Raw genomic sequence first — 26,342 nt, forward strand, 5'->3', positions numbered from 1 at the left:
TTACACTTGGTTAAATGTGATTTAATAATTATAGTTGTGCAGCAATGGAGGTGATCAACTCATTGCTGACAAAATACAGCAGCAAAACCGAATAAAGTCCATGAGCACTCCTGTTGTCGGACAGATTCCTTCGTAGTGCCCTTGAGTATGTTATTGGACATATTCATCTGATTTATGGCCACATGGAGGCTCTTAACTAGATTTGAGGTCCTTTGTCCTCTCTTTTAAGATTTCAACAGTGGGTGAATTTAACTCACATGCATACATGTGCATGTACATTTTTCAGCATCTCAGATGTCCTGTCGAGGCTGTTATTATTAGATGGGCCGTGTATTCAAAGCCTTCTGTTCGCATCAGGTTTAAGTAAATTTGACAAATGACATCTATTTTGACAACTTTAAAGATTGTATTGTACATAGGCAAGAACCTCAGCTTCTTTTAATTGAACACATTTTTCTCCAGTTAAATTATTCAGGCAAAACTATTTCATTACAAGCTGTGTCAGCCTTGGCATTTAGTTCACATTGCACCCACCACGTGTATGATTTAAATCATATGGAGACATTAATGCTGATGTAAAGGGATATAGAGCAGTATCATTATTGTTACACGTACTGTTACATTTCTCCTTGTCTATGACATTGAACGTTGCTCGGCTGCCTGGGGTTTGATTAACTATGATGATTTAATGACATGCGTTATAGAAACTATCACTTATCACAGGAAGGTGTTTTCCCCCTCCAGAACAAGATGTCCCGATTTTAGAGACATGTGAGTTGTAGTGCAAGTTGCTCACGGGCCCAGGGTGTCGGAGGCAAATGCTAAATAAGACTCTCCCAAGAATAGAAAACAGATACATTTATCTGCCTGTTTATCCTGAGAGAAGGGACACATAGTGGTGGCTGACATCACGGGATGTTTTCTGTTACTGATGTACTGTCTTAAGCTCTCGTGAAAAGTTTTTTATTTTTTTATTGTTTGTGTGTATGACTTGGAGTTAAACAGAAAGAGGGAGAAGAGAGATCTGTACAACTACAATAGGGATTTCTTGTGCTTAAAATTCTAACAAATAGGCATATTTGGTAGAAACATTATCGGCTCATCAATTCTGTTGTTTCCAATATGTTTACAATTTGATCGGTTAATTCTGTATTTTTTACCTGTCTCTTTCCTTTAGTAGTTTATATGTTTCTACTCAAAAAGTACAAGTCTGTGTATACTAGCATCCTGGCATTATACTGATACCACTCAGGTATTTCTATCTCCAGACAGTCAGGGCAGGACATTGTGAAGAACAGAGTCTGCCATTTTTGTTGTGCTCCTTCCAGCTGGTTGTGTTTCCTCTGACCCTCTCCACGCTCTTACTCACTGTGTTAAATGTCACATGGAAGGGTGATTTTGGACTCAGGGAGTCTGTCCTGGTACTGAAAAGTCAGAGATTTGGCCCCAGCCAGCAGTTTTGAAGTGTTGTTGAGCAAGTCACAAATGAATCTGTTTCACACCCCACTCAGTGAAACAGATGCATGTGCGGCTCTCTGAGAGGTACGAAAATTAAATAATTACCCTAAATGAAAATGCACTGAGAGTGAAGTGTTCTAAAAAAAATAAAAAATAAATGAGGTTAGCCACCCACTTGTCCAGGGTCTGAAGGTGGATACTGTATATTACCATAATTAAACATTTTGGTGATCTGAGAGCAGTTTGCTTGCAGTTCAAGCACTCAGCACAATGATTACATAATCAATCAGCTCTACAATTAAAAGCACAGATGTGGCATTCAATCTGGAGAGTAAAAAACCGACACTGTGCCAATTCACTATCACTGTGTGGAACAGGGTAATGGCATACATAAAACACTAGTAGATACATTTACTTTAGTTACTTACAGTATATACAAGTCAGTTAAATGATAACTGCCCATTACTGTAGGAAAGCAACATCTATGACACCTTAATTTTTTTTTCGTAGTATTGAGCCGAAGGCATTCATGTCAGTTAACACAGCATGTTGAGATGAGTTTCCACTAGTACTTTAATTTTAATGAACTGAAGGAGAAATATGATACTTGGATGCCTACTTCCTCCAAAATGAGGATCAGAGACAGGACAAGACGACTGTAATTAAAGTACACAAGTAGATGAGTGGGACCTTTTAAATGGACCCGCAGAAGAGAAGGGTTTCTGTGACTAAAAGTTTTATTCCCATGTCTGCATCAAAGCTTTGGCACTATAAGCTCAAATTAGAGTGTCACAAGGAATCACATAGTCATCACTGTGGCGGAATTCAGCAAAATCTCCTCTTGTCAAGTATTGTATAACGCTAAGAAGCAGGGGTGGAGCAATATCTTGCGAGGGAAAAAGACGGATTAAAAATGGCATCATAATCCAATCTACAGCCTCATTTCCAGATCCAAAGCTGAACAGTCTCCTTCGATTCTGAACAAGCATCTCCCAGTGAACAGATATGGTCAGTTAACCAGAGGGTGACATCAGCCCCCCAAAAAAGAGGAGACAAGCATTCATTTCCTACATGATGACTGATGTCTACTGCGTATTAAATACACATGATTATTACTGACCTCAAGCACGCGATGACCATAAAATATCTGTGGGGGGTTTGATAGGATTGTTGAGCAATACATATGATTGGTGCTGAGATAACTGTGCCCTCTGACCTGCTCCTCACTGGGTGCTGCGGTCGGATAGCTGCCCTGCTTACTTGTGTCAGATGTGAAAATATGACATTATGATTGTTATTTAAGAGCTGCTGCACCATCAGCTGTGCAGGGAAACCTATTGGTATTGCATGTATTTGCTCCTAAATGGAGACTGATAGTCATGGAATAACTTGAGCCATTTTAAAGGTAACAGATTTTCAGTGCTATTTTGGTATTTGATTGACAAAATGATAGCCCCTCTCTTTGCATCTTTGCATGATGACAAGCAGGTGATGATTTGCTCATATAGAGCCCTTTGAGTGCATTCGATCAGCGCAACAGCATTATGTGGAGTTCTAGACAAAATGATGCGGCACAATATTAGAATGCATCCCTCTGATCGTCAAGTGCCTTTTAATTATCTTGTGATTCAAAGCTCAGAGGACACATCTGTTGGGAAGACTTCCACATTTCCCTGAAGAGATAGAAAAGAAGATATGGCACATTAGAACTCTTCTTTACACTGAAGGCTCTCTTTAGTCCCTCTTTCTCCTTTAGAGCTGTGATGCCCACACTATCAGAGAGGGGGGGTCAGCTGTCCTGCAGTTTCTGTCAATCTGTTAAATCCCTTTGCAACAGTCAGGCGAATCCTTCCATCCCCTCTCCAAAGTCCACTTTTTCAACAGCCTTTTATTCCTCCTGCACATCCAGTTCCGTTTCCCAAAGGACATTTACCCAGACAGTGGCAAAAATAAATCCTCTGCAAAGACACCTTACAATTTGGCTTCTGTTATTTTTATTTATTTATTTATTTATTTTTTGCAGAGAATATATTAAAGAAAACTAGAGCAAATGCAATGTACATTTAGGTCTGTGATATAGTTAAAGAAAAGTTAACTTTTAAGCAAAGTGATGAGTAAATAAAAGTGAACAATGTGTTCTCAAATTTTAGACAAATGTCACCTGTTATGTTGACCATTTCCTAAATGTGATGGTTTCTCCCTCTCACTAATGTGAATCATAGTATTTTCAATGTCCTCTATTAGCCAAAATAGGACCATTTCTCACAATTTTGTTTTCTTGTGCATATCTGCATATCTATCTACAAAAGAGTAAAATGGTAATGAAAGCCTCAGCATACAGTACTTAAAGGTCCAGTGTGGCAAAATCTGAATATCCTACCCATGAATATATTTGTATAAGTGTAAAATAGCTATAAAATAAAATTTGTTTGGTTTTCGTAACCTTATAATTATTATTTTATATATACATATAGCAAGGGTCTTGCTTTAGAGCAGGGGTGGCCAACCAGCCAGGGTCTAAGAACCAAATTTTTTATGGTGGTACTGCAAAGAGCCACACAATATATGCCCCCCGCCCCACCCCATTATATAGGTATACACACAGAGAGAATGAAATATTAACAATTTACCATGTCACAAATTTCACACCCCTCAGGATATTGTCAGAAATGGGCTTAAACTCATCCCAAGACTACAGGCCAGTCATTGTCAATACATGCACACATATTGCTCAGCCAGATTCACATCACACTGCAAGTCCTCCCTAACATTTGCAATAGCATTCAGAAAACAGAATATGTGAGAAGTTTTTTTTTTTTTAACTCATTGCTGTTTTTTTTGTATTGCCGTATGTTTATTATGTTTGAATCGAGCTGAAGATTTGAAGCTTTGAAATGTGCTAAGGTAGCCTCGTAAACCAGCCTCTCGCGGAAATGCATTTCATTTCATTTCTCGGGAGAGTCTGGCCTCATCCCCCCTCTAAGCATTTGGGGTGGGCGGCAGCAGGGCGGGAGTAGTAGCAAAGACGGTTTAATATCTTTGGTAGTAGCATTGACAGACAACCCCATTCAGCCAATCAGCAAGTTGGTGTAGTGACGGGGCTTTGCACCAGTCGGTCCCTGATTGGCCAACATGCTGTGTCAATCACAGCGGGCGACGCTGATTGGCTCGGCCTTCTGAGGGTTTCAGTCCAAACGCTTAGAATGGGGATGAGGCCAGACTCTCCCTCGGAATGAAATGAAATGCACTTCCGCGAGAGGCTGGTTTACGAGGCTAGTGCTAAGGATGTGTCAACAAAAAAGTAAGCATCCTCCCAGTCCTCAAGAAGTGTCCTGTTCTTGTCTTCATATTTGCGCTTAGCTTTGCATTTAGCCATTTTTGTGAATGAATCACACACAGCTTGCTGTGGGAAAACAGTGCAGGTTGTTTACTGATTAATAACCGTTAACTGAAAAGATCTGACGCGAGTGGCAACGCGATCCTCTATGGGAGATTGTTTTTTTCTTTTCTTGCCGTTATAAAACACACAAGCTGCGGAGCCACATCCACTGAGCTCTGTCTCAGCTGACGGTGCTCACGTGGAGGTTAGATTTTCACATGTTGAACTCTTTTTATACAAAGTAGCCAAACGACAGGCAAAGGCTCTGACGCTGCAGGTGAACTCAAGAACTGGCTGGAGCAAGTGAGCACCGTCTTTTTTTCTTTTTTTTATTTACTGTAAGTTGGAGAGCTGCATTCTTATTGGCCAAGAGCCGCAGGTCGGCCACCCCTGCTTTAGAGAGTGTCGCCATCTTGCCCCGTCATGTTTGAACGGAAAATCCAGCCAGCCAACCAACAAAGAAGAAGGAGTAGGAGACGGCAGACATATAGTAAAATGGTTTAGATCCTTCACCTCATCGCTCCATGTTCCTGAAATACTCCCAGTCGTCCCAGTCATGGTATACGTTTTTTTGTCCTTGGAGGCCACCATAACTTTGCCTGATGGGAGGGGTGAGTGCAAGCGGGCAAGCACTGCAATCTAGAATCTGAACGCTAGATATCATGCCCCCCCCCCCCCCCTCCCATTTTACACATTGGACCTTTAAGAATGAAGAGAATGGGAGCTGAGCCACCTGAACTCCGACTGCCCTTGTATTTTGTAGGATGTCTGGGGGAAATAATTCCCATGCATATTTATTCCTATGATGAATTTTGATCAATCCTGCACACATTTTGAACTTTTATTTTTGCAGTCCTTATCAAGCATTAGCAGCCACAAACAGCTACAGGCTCGCTGCTGAAAATATAGTATGCTACTGTGCTTGTGTGTGTGCCTGTGTGCGTGTGTGTGGATCAGATTTAATAACAGTGTTCTCTGTTTCAGTCAGGTTGATTACAGCTGATTTGAGATCACGTTTTACTATTGATTTGTTTGGGTCTTGTGAGGCCTCCAGCTTGCCGTCAGTAGCAGTTGAAAAATGAGATGGAGAAACATAAACGGTTGCAGCGAGGGTGATTCCCCTCATGTGGCTTTGGCAGGAGTCTGAGCGAGAGGTACACAAAAAGTCAGTAGGTGCTGTTAAGCCTGGATTTTAGAGCCCAATTTAAATACCTTTTATCAGTTTTTAGTGCTGTGATTATTGTAATATCCATATGTCAAATAGGAGACTGAATCCAGACTGCAGAGCGTTAGCCCGTGCTTTTGTAGGCTGTGCCCTTTTTGTCTTATAGTGCTAATCTGTATGGGAAGGTGGAGAAAGGATGCGTGAGACTATATTGGATGAATGACACTGTTCCTTTCGGGCTCCATTAAATAATTCCTCCTTTAATTTAGTGAGGGTTAAACATGGGGATTACAGATGGTTCTGGCTGGTCCTGAAAGTGGGGTAATCAAAATAGGCTGCTGTGCTCAACTACGAATATTAGGAGCCAAGAGATTATTACAGCACAATTTATTTAATGGAGGGAGCCCAGGGAGGATGTGCGTGGCCAGTGGGTGGAAGGTTGTCTGTCATAGTGACAGAATGATTGAACGGTACCGTGTGACCTCGCCAGGCCCACTTGTGTGGGAGTGTGAAATCAGGACATGGGATCACAACTGTAAAAGAATGGCCTTTTTTTTTTTCTTCTTCTGCATGTCTGTAATTCCTCCCCCTCCTCTCTGAAACAGCACTTAATTCTGCTTTATTTATTTGGCAGAGAGCTGAGTTTAACCTTGGCAAAGTAATCTGGAGGTGAGATTATATTGATTGATTGGACATTTTAAAAATGGGATAACCTGCTGGAAGCATTCTCGGTGCATCACCCAGCTGGTATGTTTGATGCATTTTAGTCACCTGACAAATGTAATGTTGTGTCCTTCCCGCTTCTCCGTCCCATGCACTGCAACATCAATTTGTAATCTCTCCAGGTGGATACACAACACTAGGCAGCCAAGATCCCATTCACGTGTTTTTTTCTCCCTCTTTTAACACATTTCAGTGTCAGATTTATTTCTCTTGCCGCTGGACAGATGTGATTATTGCCCCACTGACCAGAGGTAAATATGTCACCTTCACTTATCTCAACATTTCAGGGTTTTTGATGGATGGAGAAAATTTTATTTTATTTATTTATTATTAACAATGCATCACCCCAAAGACAAGCCATATTTGAAGGTCCTTGTTTATGACATATAGAGTGACTATGACCTCTGTAGACCTTTTTGTACATTCTGCTTACAGCAAAATTGTAACACCATTTCCTGTTTTGGGAAAGTGCAAATGTGTGTTTTAAGACTGTGCTGTCTTCCTACAATGGACCGAGAGTCGAGATCCCTTGCTGACTTCACCTGTCCACAAAGTCATGCAGGGGACACGTTGAGAAGTGGGGGAGACAAGTTACATGAGGCATTTTGACCCTTGTGACACTTAAAATATACATTTTGCAAAATGGGCTGCAAACTCACAACTAGAAAAGTGATTGTAACTGTGGAGATGAAAGTGGAAATAATACTTTTATTACTGTTTATGTTTTTTATTTTTGACTGTGGCACTCTTTTCCATACACATATAGTGACTGGTTATAAATCTCATTTTACGCATTTAGTTTTAATTTCACTTTGACATTTGACATGTAATCAGCACTGGACGGAAAAGCAATCAACATCAACACAGATTATGTAGGTGTAATCTTCCAATGATACCCAAGAGGGCATTCTTTACTTTGATTACTGACACTGCAGTGATCCAGCTGTCTGCACCTATTTTATAACCAGACTGAGGGAGATTCTTTCATGTATTTTTGCTTTTTACTAACATACATGTTGTGAGTGAAGGGTTTTTTTTTTTACACAAAACAGGAAAACTTTGAAAACAAGAAATCAATTGGATGCCAGCAATCAAGTAAGCACAGCATGGCAAATTATACGGGAAATCTAAGTGTGGTTGGAATAAATAAATCCAACTGAAACAATTCCAATTGCTTTGGTTAAAATACCTCCTTTGTCTTTATTCTGTCTCTTCTCTCTTAAATTCAGGGTCCATGCATGCTATATGCACTTCAGGATGAAATACCATTGAAAACTTTTCTTGTTTTGGTTCCTGCTTAGTTAGGAGCCAGATGGCTGGGATCTGCTAATTTGAACAAAGCCATAAGGGTACAAAGCACAAACATTCACAATATATGGCAGCTCAGATCTGATGCGCCAAACTGGCCTAATTTATGAAAGCATGTGCCTTTGCACCTTAATAAATTCAAGTATTAATTGCTAAATGTATTTTGACTTGGTTTTGTCCTCTAGCTGGAGGAAAGTACCATACAAACAAACAACTTTCCATGTGTTGACCTCTGCTTGCACGTTTCAGCCCCAACCAGGCCTGCTCATTCGTTCTCACACAGATTCTGCTATATCTAGTAGGCTACTACATACCGGTTGACCTTTTCAGCCCTGCCCGTGTCCCAGGTGGATTCTCACACCCCTCTTGTCTCTCTGAAATTGGATTGCTTTTTTCCTATCAGCCTAGATAGGAAATGGCCAAGATGTGAAACTAGCACTGAAATGTTGCTCCAGGCGGTGGACAAAATATGAGAAACACCATATTAAAGAGTGCTTAGAATTTAATGTAAGACATTCACTAGTACGTACAAAGTCATCCTAGCAGGCAATGACAATTAAGTCCAGGGCTAATTAGCAGAATATGCCAGAAATAATAATACTTTCCAACCGTAGGTGACTCAGGTGACCATGTGTCACATGGTAATGATGGATACGCAACAGCAAGACTGTCATTCTTAATTTAAATATTCTTTCTTAGCAGGCAGGCAGCACGATGTCAGTGACCAGAGCACCCGCAACGATCATGACACTTTTGGTGTGAATGCACAGTAAGGGTGTTTTCACACAGGCGGTGTGTAGGTCAGCCCAGTCAAAATTTGAGTGCGTTACATCTCAGAGTTTCACTTTTCCAATCGGGGGCCAGTCGTCATGGAAAACTGTTGGTGTGGCGTTTGGACCACAGTGAAAAACAAATGTATCAAATAATGTGTCATTTTTGCATCAGTATGTGTGAAAACACCCTTAATATTGAATTGAATACTGCCTTATGTCACAGGCAGTTTGAAACACTGTAAATTTTAAAACATGATATGTTATCATGTCATCTCGCTGACCACTAGGGGTTACTCACAACCACCAGTGATCCGCGGACCACTCTCTGGGAAAGACAAGTGGACCCACCTACAGTACCAGATCCCCTCATTATAGTGGTCAAACATTTTGGCCTGTATAAGTCACGCTGCACTCGCCCAGTTGTGGAGAATATGATGACGGACAACTCGTCTGACCATCATTTTTTTCCACATCACTATAGACCAGCGTCTCTGGTTCTTGCACTACTGAACTCTCAAATGCACATTTATATTTGCAATGAGGGGTTTACTCACTGCAACTCCATTATAATATCTCTCTCTAATTGTTGACAGACTGTTCTTGCTGACACAGTCTGATCATGTCATGTACTCACATTACTCTTCTGTTTTTCCTCACATAACTAATGCACGAGCATCATGGTGCATTTCTGTTTCCCCCATCCACTTTATCCAGTGTTCCTAATGAAACCCCAGCCAATTGAGCAGCCATCCCATCCATGCCCTGACAATGAGCCTCTTTCAAAGTCATTTAGATCTTTTACTCTCACCATCTTGATGCAAAATCAGACTTAACTGGACTTACTCAATATTTTTCGACATGCAGTGCACCTGTGTGGAGGCATCCACACATCTCATTTACACCCGTCTGTATGTGTAAGAACAAACATTGCAGGAGGACGGCATTTTCACAAAGGACCTCTACATGATTTACTCTGTAAGAATGTATAGAAAGCTAAAGTGCTTTGGAAACAGCGGGGTTTCCACTCAGAGAGGACTAGTCCAGTGTGCTGAATAAAAAACGTTGTGTGTGGCTGGTGTGATTCACAGGAAATGTTTCCCTGGATCAATATGTTAGGCCTGGCCCTGCCACATGCTGGGTGTCTAGAAGACATGCAGTGGTGAGAGACAGATTGTTCCCACTCCTCTGCTACAGTATGGGTGGGTGGGTAGGTGGTTGGGGGCTCCCAGTTTATCTTTGCCATCTCCTCAGTCAATCACATCCTTTTTTTTTTTTAACCCTCACCCGCATTGGTTGTCCCAAGTTACCCAGTGTTTGATTGAACAGGAATGTAGCAGCAGAGTTATGTCCTGTCTCATTTGGTTTAACAATCAGATCAGCCTCTGCTTTTTCTTAATTAAGCAAACCGCAAAATTCAGACAAACTGCATCTCCCGTTCGATATGATTAGATTTCATGAGTGTGTTCAGATTTTAAGCTGTAATTTTGGTATTTAGTAACATCATTCTTTTTTGTTTTCCAATGCTTCCTGAATCACCTTGAATTACCTCTCGTGGAAAAAAGGAAAAAAAAAAGTTTTGTTTTCAAAACTACAACAAAAAGAGATGACCCCAAAGTCCAGAAACCATACTAACGTGTCTCTCTGACTGTTGGCTTCAGTCTTAATATGTCTCATTTTCTCCTACTGTTTCCACATTTTTTCTCCACTTATTCTTTTTTTTTCTTTTTGTAACTCCCTCTCTTCCTCTCACCCTTTGACCTCAGATCATCGTTTTGGAGATGGATAGAAAAGGCTTTCATTGTGACTGTTCCATTTGCTGATTGCGGCACCTGAAGTTGTGAAGATAATGGCCCAGCACTGGTGCAGCCCAGAGCAAGGGCATGAGGTGATGGTCTAAAGCATGACCAGCGCCTGTTATTACAGACTGTACATTATCTTAGCACTTCATCTATGTTAAGAGAAAGCACATTGCTTCATCTCTCTCTTTCTCTCTCCCTTGCTCTCTCCTGTCATACAGGACGGCGGGTTGGTGGGGGAGGGTTTTTTTTTTTGCTTTTAGTTGGGAGCCCCTGGCCAGTGTTCCCTCTGCCACACTCTGTGGCTGGCTGACAGGGGACCCTTTTGACATGACCCTGAGGACCTTGCGGGAGATAACAAGGCATCATGATAAAATACAGATGCAATTAGTGGCAGGATGACAGTCCGCCAAGCAGAGTGGCAAATGCTAGTAGCCTTGCCACTCACTGTTCTACTCTGTTTTTCTCATCAGTGGGCATATTTATGTTTTGACTGCAGAGAACTCAGGTACAGTTTTTGTTCCTCGCAGCAGATAGCAAGTTGCTTTCAGGAAAGGACTCTGCAGGACTGCAGACACAAGGGCAGGGAGACTGAGTAGCCACTCTTGGCACCAGACAGTCTCTCCAGCCTAAAAAAGTGAAAAGATTGCAGTGGTATGAGAATGGGACATCACAGACACAGAGTAGTCTTCTCTGTGCACTCTCTGATCACATCGGTCAGTCTGTGAAGTGGCTCTTGTGATTTCATGATTTAGTCAGGGCTCTTAAAGAATAACTATGCAAGTCTGGTCGCTTTTCCTCTGTTTTGCTAACCCTCCACTGGCCATGTGCATTTGTTTTTAACGAAGCCGGTGAAAAATCCATCCATGGAATGGTGGATAATGTTATAGCTATAACATATACGATGTTACGACATGTATATTTGTGTAGTCTTTACTGTCATAAGCAAAAGATTGCTGGTTACGGAGCACGTTTATGTCGGGATGCGCAGAGACGAGTTTGATTGTTTTGTTTACAAACTGCAACGAACAAAACTCCGGACTCTACCTTTAAGGTAAAAATATAGCATAGCCATGGGAAAATCCTGCTTAGTTCCTCTTTAACTCGTGAGCTATTCAAACATCAGAGTAAGTTTAGTGTGGACTTTAAAAAAAGTTAGGGATATTTGACTTTCTGGTGAAATTTATGGAAAATGTAAAAAGCTTGTGCTACAGTGATATCATATCATGAAAGTAATGTAGGGTATTTAAGTAGTAGTATGTAATGGTAATTTCTTCATCTCAAATAATTTATTGAAACAAAAGCTAACAACAGTGATACCACAACAAAAAATGTCAATGTTTCAATACATTTCCATGTGGTCAAAGGACGTCCACTCTGAGCTCAGTTACAACTTCACTCTGAGAACATCCCATTTGAAGCCCTGACATGGCCAGGTACTGTTGATGGATCATTAGGTGTCGTCTTGGTCTCGTGATGTCAGAATGTGAACAGCATGATGAAGAGGACTGTTTCAATACAAACTGTCATTGAACCAGAACATTTAGTAGTCGATTCATGGATCAGACACTTGTTGTGATTTTTGTAGTTAATCGCCTTGTTAGAAAACAGCATCTCATGTTATACTGTAAGTACTGAGCAGGCCAAATTAAGTTCACCTCTAAAGGTTATAGTGTGCATTCTGAAATTTCATCTGAAACCCGAATATCCTTAACTTTTTGTGAGTAGTGTATTTCAACTTGAGGATCTGAGGCGTCATTTCGAGTGTCTGAGACTGATGCTCATGCATTCAGAGAATTTCCTGAAGATGGTCAGGCTGGTTTCAGATCTCTGAATCTCAGTCCCCATCACTGTGGAAATGAGAAGAAACTGTTAAATTCAGAATAATTGCAGAATATTTTTGTTTTAAAATATTAATAATCAAAACTAAAGTAATGTGCTTTGTGCATGTTTGACATGACCATTCAGTATAGACGCACAGTGGACTGAACACTAAATAACCCATGACACATACTACATGAGATTTTTGCTGTTAATCTGAGCCTGTCAGTCAATCACACTGACAGCCCTCGCGTGATTCCAATTTGAATTTTTGAAATTTGAGTTTTTACTGGTTATGCATCTCCTTTTACAGTACATTTGCCAGTGTTTACCTGTAAAGGGTCAGACTTCTGTCTGTTAGAAAAAGTGTCCCACTGCAGTGTATGTGACATTGGCCCTAGCATTGTCTTTCTGTTGGCTGTGTTGAATAACAGTCCTAGACAGAGCTTTAGAGGTGAATGAAAAATCATACACTGTACCCTTTCCTTGATGTCCTACCAGTAGAACCTCTTGTAATCTTATTTATGGGCCTCTTTTAGCAGCGTTGGGTGAGGTTGACTACTTTCAGTTGATTTTGCTTCTCCTCTCCCCTTTGCAGGTATTAGTAAATCCCTCTGTTTTCTCTTAGCCTAAGGTTGGGGAGATTTGCCTCTACCACTGATGAAATCTTCTTCGGCTAGGTTTGATAAACCAGCGTGCCTCACCTAAATATAGCCACCTGCGACTGCACAGCCCCAGTGTCAGTGATGTGCTTGCAGTGTGCCTGCTGGCTGTGCTTAGTAAAGACAACGTCATTATAACAGTTCATTGGAGCGGGTGGCAACAAAAATAGGATTAACCCTTTTTAACCCAATGTTTTTCTCCTAAACACCTAAATCTTGCTGTTTTTGCCAAATACCAATAAACAATGGGATGCTCGTTTATTGGCAATACACGTGTTTTGTTGTTGTTGGTAAAGCTGAAATTGCTACAGATGTTGATCTCCTGTTAATTTTGACAGGATTTAGTGAATCGCCCATCCCTGTGGCTATAGCTTGTGTAAAATAAGTGCTTTTCTTTTTCTCTCACAACAGCCATTCATACTAAATTTTCATTCAGTCTATTTCATTCATTCAAAACTGGGATTGCAGTTAATGAGGCTGTTGCTCTGTTTGCTTCTGTTAAACTTTCTGTTTTACACTTTTTTGCTTTGAATATAAATTATATAGATTTTGTAAAATGATAAATCAATCTCAGTCTGACCTTTAAAAGTAATTAAAGCAAATCAACAAATAGGGAAAATAAGTTTTTATGAATATGGCTGCCATATTATGGCAAAACATTTATGCTGTACAATATTTAAGTTAGCATAGACAGCATCAAACAGTAAATTATGAACATTGAAGCCTCGTGTCTTAGGTCTGGAGCTGAATAAAAAGAAAAACATTTTATAACTGTGTTTTCTGAGATCACCATGACCTTTAGTTGTGGCTATCAGTCAATCATGTATGTGAGATAATGTGACTAAATCATTTTATTTACCTTTGATTTCAGTTCCATTTCACTGTCACTGGCAAAAAATAAATTTAAGTTAAGTTTCTATAATGTCATATTAATAACATTTCAGTCTAAGGCCGGTGCATATTCTCATTTGCCCAGGTCATAGTATCGAAAGCAACTGGACTTAGTTATTTGTCTAGACAAATAACTAAGTCCAGTTGCTTTCGATTTAAAGCAGAAGTAAGTGATATATTTGTGTTAATATAAGTCTTAAATAGTTGTATCTTCCGACAGCAATCACTTCTATAGAGTGTTTGGTCTGAAACACGGGTCTGTCAGTCACTCTGCTCTGCTCTGAGCCGAGGAGAAAACATTTATCGTATCCTACAGTTTTTATCCAATGAGGAGAGAGAACGGCATGCAGGGCTGTGTGTGCAGCCAAGGGACGCCGTGAATGTGGCGACGTAGCGACGAGGACTGTTATGGTGCGTTCAAACAAACTCGTATTTTTCCGACCGTGAAGTGGTACCAGTTCGATCTGGTACGAGTTCACGGGTCAGAAGTTACGAGTGGCCGTTATAGTGACTTTCACAGGTAAAACAGGTCGGAAAAACACGAGTGGGTTGCCTGGAACGCTACAAAGTCGTAAGTTGTGACTTGAAGCTGTAATTTACGATTTCAAAAGCCTGCCTGGAACGCAGCATTAGCGAAAACGACCGGACCACTTACTTCTGCTTTAACCTCCTTTGAAATTTCAGTCTAAGATGACACCTGGCGTTCAGATGTTGCAGTACGGGAGAAATAAAGTGGCATGAGAACTGTGAGGTGGGATATATTCAAAATTTAACAGGGCGTTTTGCTGCAGATATTTATTATAACATGAGTCAGAATTCTCTGTCATATGGTGAGTCAGTACTTCTGAGCAGGACCCCTGATAACTAATTGTCGGAGAGAAAATGGGAGCAGACGAATGCACACACACACACACACACACACACATACACAGACAGAGAGAGAGAAAGCAAATAAATTATTCAAAACAGAAACTGTTTTTTTATGCTAAAACAGACAAATTTCAGTCATTTAATCAGCCCAAATCACATTTGCACTGCATGCTATGTTGGCTGGTGCCCTCATGGAAGTGCTGTGTGGGAGCACCCACAGTTCTTCTGCTGTTCCCGTTCAGTCAGTGTGGTGCAGAATAAAGGGAGACGCTGTTAAATGCTGTCTGCAACTTGTACCTGACTTGACAGATGATCTGCTTGCATGCCATCACCCTCAGCATGGTAGCCAACAGACAGACATCTCTGCAAGGAAAGTGTAAATACATTTGTACACATACATGCACAAATACAAACATATACCCTCTGCATATCCCCTGAATATGAAGGATAATATATCCCCTAATGTCAATATGGGCGACTTTGAAAGGGACAGTAAGTGTGTCTTCGTGTTTGCGGTGGCTCACGGTGCCTTTCAGGTAGCCCGGCTGGCAGGGCGAGAAGGATGAGAGAAGCTTATCGTGTAGTCAGATGCACTCTGAGGGTGACAACATGTTCTTGCTGTCTCTAGTCACCCCACCAGAGAGCAGAGTGAGCTGTGGCTCTGGCCCTCTAGACCGCAAAATGTCAGGGCTCCGTTCATCAGTACAGGGAGCTCTCAACACCAAAGCAAGTTAGGTGTGAACTAATGCCCTGCTTCTGTTTCTCAATGTTTCTCCGCTTCTGTAGCCCTCTGTTCTATGTCTATCTGGGCAACAGCTGTGGCCAAAGCCATTATATCTTTAGCTTGTCAGTTAGTTTCTCCCATTCATGTGAGCGCTACATCCCAGGAAAATACCCTAAGGGCTTCAGATTTGGCACAAAAGTTTATTTAGACTCAAAATGCAAAAACAAAAGTTGTTAGATCCTCAGATCACCATATCCTAACATCTCCCTCCACACCTGAGGGTATTGCCTTCATATCGCCACTGCTAGGTCACTGTATTTTTTTGCTTTTATTTAATTTCAAGACAGGTGGTGCAGCACCGCACAGCATGAGTCTGTGATTTGGGATGCATACAGAGAGAGATAAGGGATTCTTTAATGCCTTTGAAATGTCCGCCTAACATCCCGCACTTGCCCAACTGTATTTATAGAACAATGTTCTTCTATGTCAGGGTCCTAGTGCATAATAAAACACAGTAAATGGATCCTCGCTATGTTTAGGTGACCTGACCTCCATTAGGAGACAACCACAAAAGTGAAAGGAGAATTCACGAGTGTGTGCAGTACACATGCATGCATGCATGCACACACTTACACACGCACAAACATGTCTATGTAAACAATGAAAACATTCCCACATACAGTAACTCTTTGAAATTCTGCACACTGAGGTTCCTTGTTCCTTGTCCCCAAACAACATCTGTTATGTTATTGAGTGTAGTCTTGGTTGTCAGTAATTGCATAGCCTGAATCACGTGATTTTTAGACGTCATGTCACGGTATGTTCAATTGCATTTCAGTCAAGTGATGAGCTACATTTTGCCGTGCAATAAGTCTTTACTGAGTATTTCTGCATCGTTTTGAAACTCATTGTGTTGATGCAGCTGTGGTTATGATGTTGTCAGTTCATGTGAATTAGTCCGAGTTAATGTAGGCTACTTGTTATGCTAGTGCTATGCTAGGGAAGCAGGCGGGCCGGAGCCACCCTCAACTCACCTGTCTCTGCTGATTTAAATATGTCATGATGAGCTAAAGCCATGTTCATACTTTTAAAAACTGTTGTGCTGTTTCTTGTTCGTCTTGGTCAAAAACTTTACTTATGCTGAAGTTACTCTGACTTCGTAACTGAATGTAGTGCATTAAGCACTTTCAGGATAAAAGCAGGCAGTTAGGTAAATCCTAAAGGCTTTCTTTACCACTAGTTATAGTACAGTAGGAAGTGTTATTCTAACATTACCAGTAACTTCATGCAGTGATGATGTGACAGAGAAACCTGTGTAATAGTGGCTATAGACACAGTCGGCAAGCAAGGAAACGTCACTTCCGGTTAGGGCCGTGGGGGAAAACAAACCGTTTTCCCCATACACACTCATGCAAAAAGGCGGCATTTTAAACCTTTGTCAAACGCTTGTTCGCCGTCCTGTCTTAGTTTTAATCACATGTATATGCTGACAAAGAGCTATATATTAGAAAACTCATCACGATCTGGGTCGATTGCTGTCCGTACATCTTAAAATATAAAGTTTTCACAGCCATAGCCTACACCGAGTCAGCAGGGTCGGCAACCTTCACTTCCGGTCAGAGCGTTACACGTTTGGAGAAGATGAGCGAAGTTCCGATATAAAAGTTCAGGTTGTGGTTTTTGAATTTATTTGCGGTGCAAAATAATACACAATAACTCAGGCAGTGTCTACGAGTAGAGCCGGCCGGCGGCGACTAAGAGAGCGTCGGAGCCGTGGGGGAAGACAAATATGACTGACTGTGAAATACCTAATATTTTTAAATGTACGGACAACAATCGACCCAGATCGTGATGAGTTTCTAAAAATATAGCTCTCTGTCAGCATATACATGTGATTAAAACTAAGACAGGACGGCGAAAAAGCCTTTGACAAAGGTTTAAAATGCCGCGTTTTTGCATGAGTGTGTATGGGGGACACGGTTTGTTTTCCCCCACGGCCCTAACCGGAAGTGACGTTTCCTTGCTTGCCGACTGTGTCTATGACTTTGTTTTGACCATCAGAAAACAATGTGCTTATGACTGTTTTTTGCCCACTCACTGTCTTAAAATTGTGCTAAAGTTGACATTATTACACTTTTATAATGTACACACAATTATGAATGTATGCTTCTGCTAAAATGTGAAGACAATGCATCTCTGCCTCTCACCCCTTTATTTTCCATACATTGAAAATCCTGTCCTGGCCAAGACACCAAGGTGAAATTGAACACAATACTATAATCCGATCCACTGCAGATTTCTTAAAGCTTCATAGCTATAGTTTGTTTTAGCCAGTTGATTGGTTTAACTGAAAATAATACTGTATCTATCCAATACAGTAGTTCCATTATGTAATTAATCTTTCTTATTTGTTATCACGTGCCATGCATGTTTCTTTTTATTTATACAGCTGCTGTTGTTAATCTTATCAGTCCCAACACTCCTAAAATAAGTGAGGCTTGCTGAAACATGTGGCAGCAGTGGCTGTTATGCCAGGGGGGGTGTTCAGGGGTCTTAAACACCATTCTGTGTTGTTATTCTGTCTGAAAAGATGCTGAGGAGCTCTCCTCTGGCACCATTTTTCTATTTCTTTCACACTGTTTCTTCATTCTGTCATTCACATGGCATCATCTAACTTCTGGCTGAAGGTTTGTTATTCTGTTCTATGAACCAAACATCCTTGTCAGGTCCCACCTTTAATGGCTTGTCTTGTTTTTCTAATGCTGAAAAAAACCCAGTTGCTGAATTCTGATTCTGCATTAATTTGACCGCACTGGGCGATGCCTGTACAGTATTGTCAAAGTTTCTATAAAGGACACCAAACCATTAACAATCCCATCAACCATGGCTATACTTTGTGTTTATAATTATTATTAATTTATTAATGTGTACAAAGAGTAGACAAGGTCGCGCACATCCAGTTTAAAAGGTGCTGGCCTGGACACCCCATTTTTAAACCGTCCCCTGAGGGTCACATGATGAGTCACATGGTAAAGGGAAATGCATCAATCAGAACACACCTTGTGCAAAATAAAAACATACAAAAAAATATATATTGTCGCAACCATACGCCACCCTGGTAAGTAAAGTTTTACGGTTAGGGCTCTAACGAGTCTAGGCTACAGGGATGACACAAGTGCACATATTTCTATTGCTGAAAACCTGGAGTCTGGTGGGATTCGCTGCCATATTGCTCAATGTTCGACTTACCGGCTGCTTCCGCTCACCACCTGTAGCTGGTCCGCGAGGCTTTCCTGGCAGACCGGTGTCCTGCACCGGGCCGGCCACCTGCTCCAGCATCCTGCGCGTGTCAACCTCCGTCAGTCGTCACGCGGTCGCGGCTTTGTTAGTTAATTTTTGTTTAGACGAGACAATAACTAAAACGATAATTCACTCTTGAGGTGGAGGGGGCCTATCGTCAACTCCCTTGACTTCTCCTCGGGGCGGCAGCCTCCTCAGTCCACGAGACTCTCTCTTTGGCTTTTTCCCAGACTCCCTTGCTCCTTGCGCTCACGTCAGACTTAAGCGGCCAGGTAACCAGGCAACCAATCAAAACATTACACAATATGGCAGCCCCCCTTCTCAAACCTACGAAAGTAACCCCAACAATATATCTGTCAAAACTCCATCATAATCGTCTTAATTTATTAATGTGCAAATGTTATAATGGTTACATGCCAAATGTAGAAGGAAAATGTGATGAGCGTTATACCTGCTTAACATGTGAAATTTTAAAGCATGTTAACATGGTGATTGCAAGTGCTTCACTGTGCAGCCTCACAGCACTGCAAGCCTGTCTGAAGACTGTCAGTCTCATCATTATGTCATTGAAATTAGCTTATGCATTGTGTTGATAGCTCTCTCCTATTTGAATACTGTCTACAAAGAACAATGTGATTTTACATAGTTTTGCCTATTTGTATAAAGTCATGTCAATAACCAATGATTTCCATTTAATGGAAAGAACAATAGTATCTCTGCTTTTACATCTTGAGGTTACATGTGCGTTTGTATTTTGTAATTTGGCATTTAAAAGCTGCTGTAATGCAAACCAACACAGCCCTTAACAAGTGAAAAGTGAGTCATCACAACTGATACATACGTACATAGAAACATGCGCAAGGACTCACAACTATTACAGATACCGAAAGAAACAGATTAAGTTAGTTCATTGCTGGTAGACTCTGTCAAGTGCTGTGAGCACACTTGCATCCTATTAATAAGCTGCGTAGCTCAGACACATACACAGGCGATCTAGCATTTGTTGTATTGGAGGACATGGCAATATAACTTAGAACAAATGTCATTACCTGTGTTTGCATTTTGTCCTTTGAAGTTTTTCTTGTCCTCTTGGGCTTTCAGTTGTAACATGAGCAAACACAGTGGTGGCAAGGTCTGTCTAAATATAACTCCACTTGACAACAAGCTGGAACAGTAGATACCCTTTTACTTTGAAGAATTCCAATTACTGTCACTGTTTCCTTGGTGTGTGTGTGTGTGTGTGTGTGTGTGTGTGTGTGTGTGTCTGCAATAGACATGAGATGTGTGTTGGTACATACTGTATAGTTAAGCATGTATGTGTAAATGTGAGTTATTCTTCCAAACTGTAATCCAAACACATTAAAAAACAAGCATCTGTTCCATAGCATTTGTCCATACAGTAGATCCATTTTTTAGAGGCGTTGAGACTTCTCATCCCCTGAGGCAAATGACCAACAAGAAGAAAAGAAGGCCATCCGTGACTTTTATGTTGTCATGCTCAGAAAATAAAAATACACACTGCTAGCTGAAAACAAATATGTATTATTAGTTGTGACCAAGTCTTCACCCCTTAAAATGATAACATTTCTTTAATGGTAGTGTGGACATTAGTGGTTTGGAGCAGCATCTATTTAATATCAAGATGTAATGGGAAAGTACTTAAAACTCAAGCACTTAATCAGAGGACATTAGAAAGAAAAGGCATTAAGATCCAACTACTCACTGTGCATCATCCAACAAAGGAAACACAGGGAATAAAAAGGAAATACAAGGTTCCCATACAGGTATCAATAGAAAATAAAAAAGAAGACACACTCAGTTGTGCCAGGTTATTTCTAACTACCCTGTGAGGTTGACAGTATGCAGTGTTGGGGAAGTTACTCAAAAAAAGTAATTAGTTACTTATTACTAGTTACTTCTGTAAATTGTAATGAAATTACTTTACTAGTTACTGCATTTGAAAAGTAACTTCACTACTTATTACTTTACTTTGCCATTTCTTAATTTACCGAGTAGATACAGGACAAACATCATAGCTCTATCAACACTTGGTGTTTATTGTATAAAGCTGGTTACATACAAAGTCACAAACTCTTGAACCTACCTATTAATGAGTGTTGCAATTATCACAATGCAAGAAACAAAGTGCAACAGAGAGAACAGGAAGTGCAACTTGATCCCACTCAATTGATTAATCTCTCTATTCTTCAAAATAATGATTGTATTGCAGAAGTAAGTCTTTCAAATCTTTTATCTGACAGCCGTCACAAAACTCTTGTACCTACCATATTAATTAAATATTGTGTTGCAATTATCACAATGCAGGAACTTAAAGTGCAACAAAAGTGCAACAGAGAGACAGAAGTGCAACTTAATACCACTCAATGATTTTTCTCTCTGAACTTCAAAATAACGATTATATTCGCATAAGTAAAAAGTCTTTCAAATCTTTTATCTGACAGCCGTCATAAACTCTTGAACCTATTATGAAACATTGTGTGTTGCAATTATCACAATGCAGGAAGCATAAAGTGCAACAGAGAGAACAGGAAGTGCAACTTTATCCTACCACTCAATTAATTTTTCTCTCTATTCTTCAAAATAACGATTGTATCGCATGAGTAAAAGTCTTTCAAATCTTTTATCTGACAGCCTGTTCCTTCTTGGGGTCAGAACAATACTGCCCAGGCTGAAAAGCCTTTCGACCGGTGCACTTGACGGTATTGGAGTGTTGTACTGCTTTGCGATTTCCTTAATCCGGGGGAACCTGGAGAGGAACCTCCCAGCCGGATCCAGGTGTTTTGAAGTACTCCATAACTTCAGTCTCTGCTGTGTAGGAAATGTCATCTTCAAAATCAAAAAAGCCATTGTGACTGGAGGTGGCAGGGCTCTGATCTGCTGGTTTCATCAGTGGCTCCTCAGGAGGAGTCTGGGCACGACATTCAGAAATCAGCATGGTTTGGGCAGCATCTCTTCTCTTCTCATCTTTGAGCCAGCGGAGCTTGAATTTGGGTGATGTGGCCAGCAGCCATCAGAGCATCCTTGCTGTCCAAGACAGATGCAAATCTGTCTTTGATTGCCTGTGATATAAAATTAGTAGGCTACATTAGACAAACATATACAGTTAAATTAACAGCTTTTACAGCCTCATAAATCTGGGCTAAATCAGCTATTACATTCTAGGGCCTATAGCCTACACTGCAAGATATTAGGGGTTAGGGTAGGGCCTATTCATGTTATTATTCAATATGAGTTTACCTGTACAATAGCACCAGGCATGCCAGCTGTCATCTGGGAAAGGCCATCCTTCAAGGCAAGCAACTTTGACATGAGAATCTCCAAGGTTGGCAGGAGGGTGCCGTAGTAGCAATCATCTTCTCCTTGTAGTATATCTAAATGCAGCAGCAAGAGGTCTTGTCACTGCACAATATTCCTTCAGGAAACTGATACTCTCGCTCAGTGATGCCCTTAAGACCCAGTCTAGAAAAAATGGTGTTTAAATCTCTGATTGGGATTTCTGTTATGAGAGACAAGGCGTCATGAGTCGAGTTCCAGCGTGTAGCAGTGGGTATGACGAGCTTTCTTTTCAGCACATCCTCAATCTGGTCCGAGGCCACAGTAGAGCGACTAGCTTTTGTCCAGAGAGCTGTACACTTGGCAAGAGCACTTCTGTAAACTGATTTACAGTCATTGTTACTGGTCAGCCATTTCTCAGGTCATTTTTTGAGATCAGATTGAGTGTATGTGATGCACAGCGCAGATGAGGTGGCAGTGAAAATGTCTCCTCTGATCCTGTGGAGAGTGCTTCAGCAACATCAGTAAAAGTGACGTCCTCCTCTTCATCAGGTGGCTCGTCAGAGTCAGAACCATCAGGGTGGGATTCAAACATTCTAAAGGCTTTTGAAAAAATTGCTGCCATATCAGTGACACATGCTGTTACTTTATGTGATAGCCCAAATGCTGAATGAATCCCTTCTATCTCGCAAGCTATAACATCGTACGTATGTCTTCCTCTCACTCTCTTGCAGCAAAGAGCAGCCTTTTCACGTTTAATAACTAATGCCGTCTATCCAATGCGCTGTCATTCCTAAATAACTCTTGTTATTAGCGGACCAGATGTCCGCGGTGGTGGACACGTTATCCCGCGACTCAAGGTTCTTTTCAGGTTTAACTCCATGTCGGAGTAACACTTGTCGAGGTAACGGGAAAATGTTTTCCTGTCGGACATTGGCTTGCGAGTAGTCGCGGGTATTTTATCCAGTATTTTTTGAACCTGGGCGATTCAATTGTCGACAGGGGAAGCACGTCCTCTACAATGAATCCTGCAACCAGCCTGTGTTAATGTCTTTCTGTGTTACCTGCTTCTGTGCTCCAAAACTTGAAAAAAGCTTGGCCTGTTTAGGCTGGGTCGGCTGCTCATCGACTCCTGCAGATGACTGGCGAGGACTTTTTGCCACAAGTTTTGAGTTGCCATGCTGGGCTGACAAATGCTTGGACAGGTTGCTCATTGACTTTGAAGCAGTTGAAAGGAGCCTGTCACCTGGGCATAGAGTGCATTTCACTCGAATATTTTTGTCCTTACGAGCTATAAACTGAAAGTAGTGGGAATATCGCCACTGGCTGAACCCCTCAGTCTCCGTCTCCGTCTCCATTTCCCTCTCTTCTGTTCGTACCTGCTGCGGCGTCACTCTCGTCTCGCCCCCCCTCCGGATCTCTGTGCAGCATGCATCGCGCACGCACACAGACAGCAGCCGCTGAGTGAGCCGCAGCACGCACATAATTCCTGCGCCACTTAAACAGACACAGCACAGGCAAACACGGCCTAGGTAACGCAGGAAAGCGCGTTCCTGTAGTCTAGTAAAGTAGTGTAGTTACCTATATTTTTAAAGTAACGCGTTACTTTACTTCGTTACCCAAAAAAGTAATATCGTTACAGTAATTCGTTACTTTGTAACTCGTTACCCCCAACACTGACAGTATGTGCCTACAGTAAGTATTAGTGAAAAGAAGAAAAAAAAGGACTGAAGTTTTACTCAGCCTGACTTCACCTGAACTACAGTATGTCTTTTTTGATGAGGCTGTCTGATCCAATAGAGCAGCAGTTCATTGCCGCCCGGGCCCTCTTCACCTTGCCACATTCTGGCGTTGTTGGCGGGATCCATATAGCACTAGGGGTGGGTCCATGGATTCCTAATGTGTGGCAGCCTGCGCGGAAGCACGAGGACGTGCTTGTGAAAAGAGGGGGAGAGATGTGACAGTTGAGGTTCCTGTCACTATGCCCCCAATTGATCGTGCGCCCTGGCTACTTGGCCAAGGGGATGTCCCTTTGGCCAATTGGCAAGCGCGCATGACTCTTACCCGAGAGGTGTGCGTTCAATCCCCGCCCGGGCCCTCTTCATCTTGCCACAAAACCAACAAGGAAGTTACTCATTGTAGGATCTAGCGAACTTCCGGTAAAAATGCGTTGTCTTCTCTGCTTATGTATGTAGCATCCTTTCTCCTTTATTTCTTATGGCCGTGTTCGTGAAATTGGTTTTGCACATAAGACAGATCTTTATGGCCCAGATAGAGGTGAGTGGGTAAATCATCTCAAACTCAGTGGGCCAGCGCACCATGCAGAACGCCCTCATGATGCAATATATGGAGTATCCAGGATACATCACCCTTACCACAAAAGACCCAATCTGGATTCAATTACCAAGCAAGAGTGCACAGAGAGTGCAATTTATATCCAAACTCTCAGGGCTGGAAGATGGACGAGGTCACAGTACAGTCTGTAATTAACAGTTAACCCTCATTGACCTTTGAGTTGTGATTTATGGGTCAAACACAAATAGCTTGCATGTCAAGCTGTCTGCTGGTGTGGTGGGGAGGTTACATATGTTTAGGTCATTATGCCATAATTTCACTGTGTGAGTGTGCACATGGTTACTTCCACCACACTGCATAACACTTAAAGGCACCTAAGGGTAAAATAGGCAAGTGATATGACACAGATAGGATTGAATTACATATCTGTCACATAGATTGAATGGATAAACAAATTATTCTCCCTCATTGGCCTGAATCTAGTTGGAACGTGCTAAAGTGTGTGTGTGTGTGTGTGTGTGTTAAGTGACAAGGACATTTAACATACAAACAATATAAACGATGTGATGCAGGTGATTTGAGTTCAGTTTGTGTCAAATACGTATTATGTTCTAATGTATGGTCAAATAAAAACAAATGTGTCAACATAGATACTGCATCACTTTGCCATATCTGTATCTGTGTAATTTATTGATGCTTGAATATCATTTCTTTTTTAAAGTCACGAAAAAATTAATTTGTATGTCACAAATTAACCCAAATGTTAAGGAATGCAATTAACAAGCAGATGTGCACAAAGGGGAACTGCTGTGTTAAATCCGAGGTGTTACCACCATAACACATTGCTCTCCTAATATTAACAAGTGAATTCCTTTATCCTTTTTTTGTCTGATGAGTTATTGTAAGTAACATCACCAGCTGTTGGGTAGTTCACCATGATTTTTACCCATCGTTTGACTTTGAATATTCTCTGTTTTGGTAATCTAGTTTCTCATTCCTTTCTCCATTTCTCTCCAACAAGGTTTTACTGGGACTTGACCATGCTGCTGTTGATGGTGGGCAACCTCATCATCATCCCTGTGGGCATCACGTTCTTTAAAGATGAGCACACGCCCCCCTGGATCGTGTTCAACGTGGTCTCCGACACTTTCTTTCTCATGGACCTGGTCCTTAACTTCAGGACGGGCATCGTCAAGGAGGACAACACAGAGATCATTTTGGATCCGCAACAGATCAAGATTAAGTACTTGCGGAGCTGGTTTGTGGTGGACTTCATCTCCTCCATACCTGTGGACTACATCTTCCTCATTGTGGAAACACGCATAGATTCAGATTTCTATAAGACGGCGCGCGCCTTGCGGATTGTCCGCTTCACCAAGATTCTCAGCCTGCTGCGACTCCTGCGCCTGTCCAGACTCATTCGCTACATCCACCAGTGGGAAGAGGTAGGAAAGTGCACCTCACAACGTACAGTAGCTTAAAGCTTACAACTGAAAGTTGTGTTGAATGTTTCACTTGTTGTGCTGCATTGACTTGGCCAAGGCAAATTAGATTCCCTGGATGTCAGCAAGATGCAGAGACAGGGAAAATACCAAGGAAATCACAATGATTGACAGGATACCGTTTGATTATGCCAGTCAACCACGTACGGTTGCACTTCCTAAATCCAATTATAGTCCAAATAGTATTCCCATGCTGGGGAGCAACAGCAAGACTGTTTGCAGAGCTCTGTATTTTCCCCTTTCCTCTGAAAAGGAAACATGGATAGATGCAGCTTCTGATTACATCCACCCTTGAAATGAGTGAAGAGGCTCTTTTGCTGTACCCCAGCCACCAATGAGTTGATGAAGCTGCCATGTTATTACCGTTTTCTCTCTGTGCGC

At 41.5% G+C, this 26,342-nt stretch overlaps 1 protein-coding gene across 1 annotated transcript in view; it reads left to right on the forward strand.

The window, feature by feature from the left end:
• The window catches only part of hcn4 (hyperpolarization activated cyclic nucleotide-gated potassium channel 4), an 80,867-nt gene that overhangs the window by 2,110 nt on the left and 52,415 nt on the right, over positions 1-26,342 (forward strand). Inside the window, exon 3 of the mRNA XM_085765250.1 lies at positions 25,481-25,904. Within this exon, the coding sequence (XP_085621376.1) occupies positions 25,481-25,904 (424 nt within the window). The remainder of the gene's footprint in view (positions 1-25,480; positions 25,905-26,342) is intronic.

This window comes from Trachurus japonicus, chromosome 3, assembly GCF_045865225.1.
Source record: "Trachurus japonicus isolate A0001 chromosome 3, Traja_1.0".
NCBI classification, from domain to species: Eukaryota; Metazoa; Chordata; class Actinopteri; order Carangiformes; family Carangidae; genus Trachurus; species Trachurus japonicus.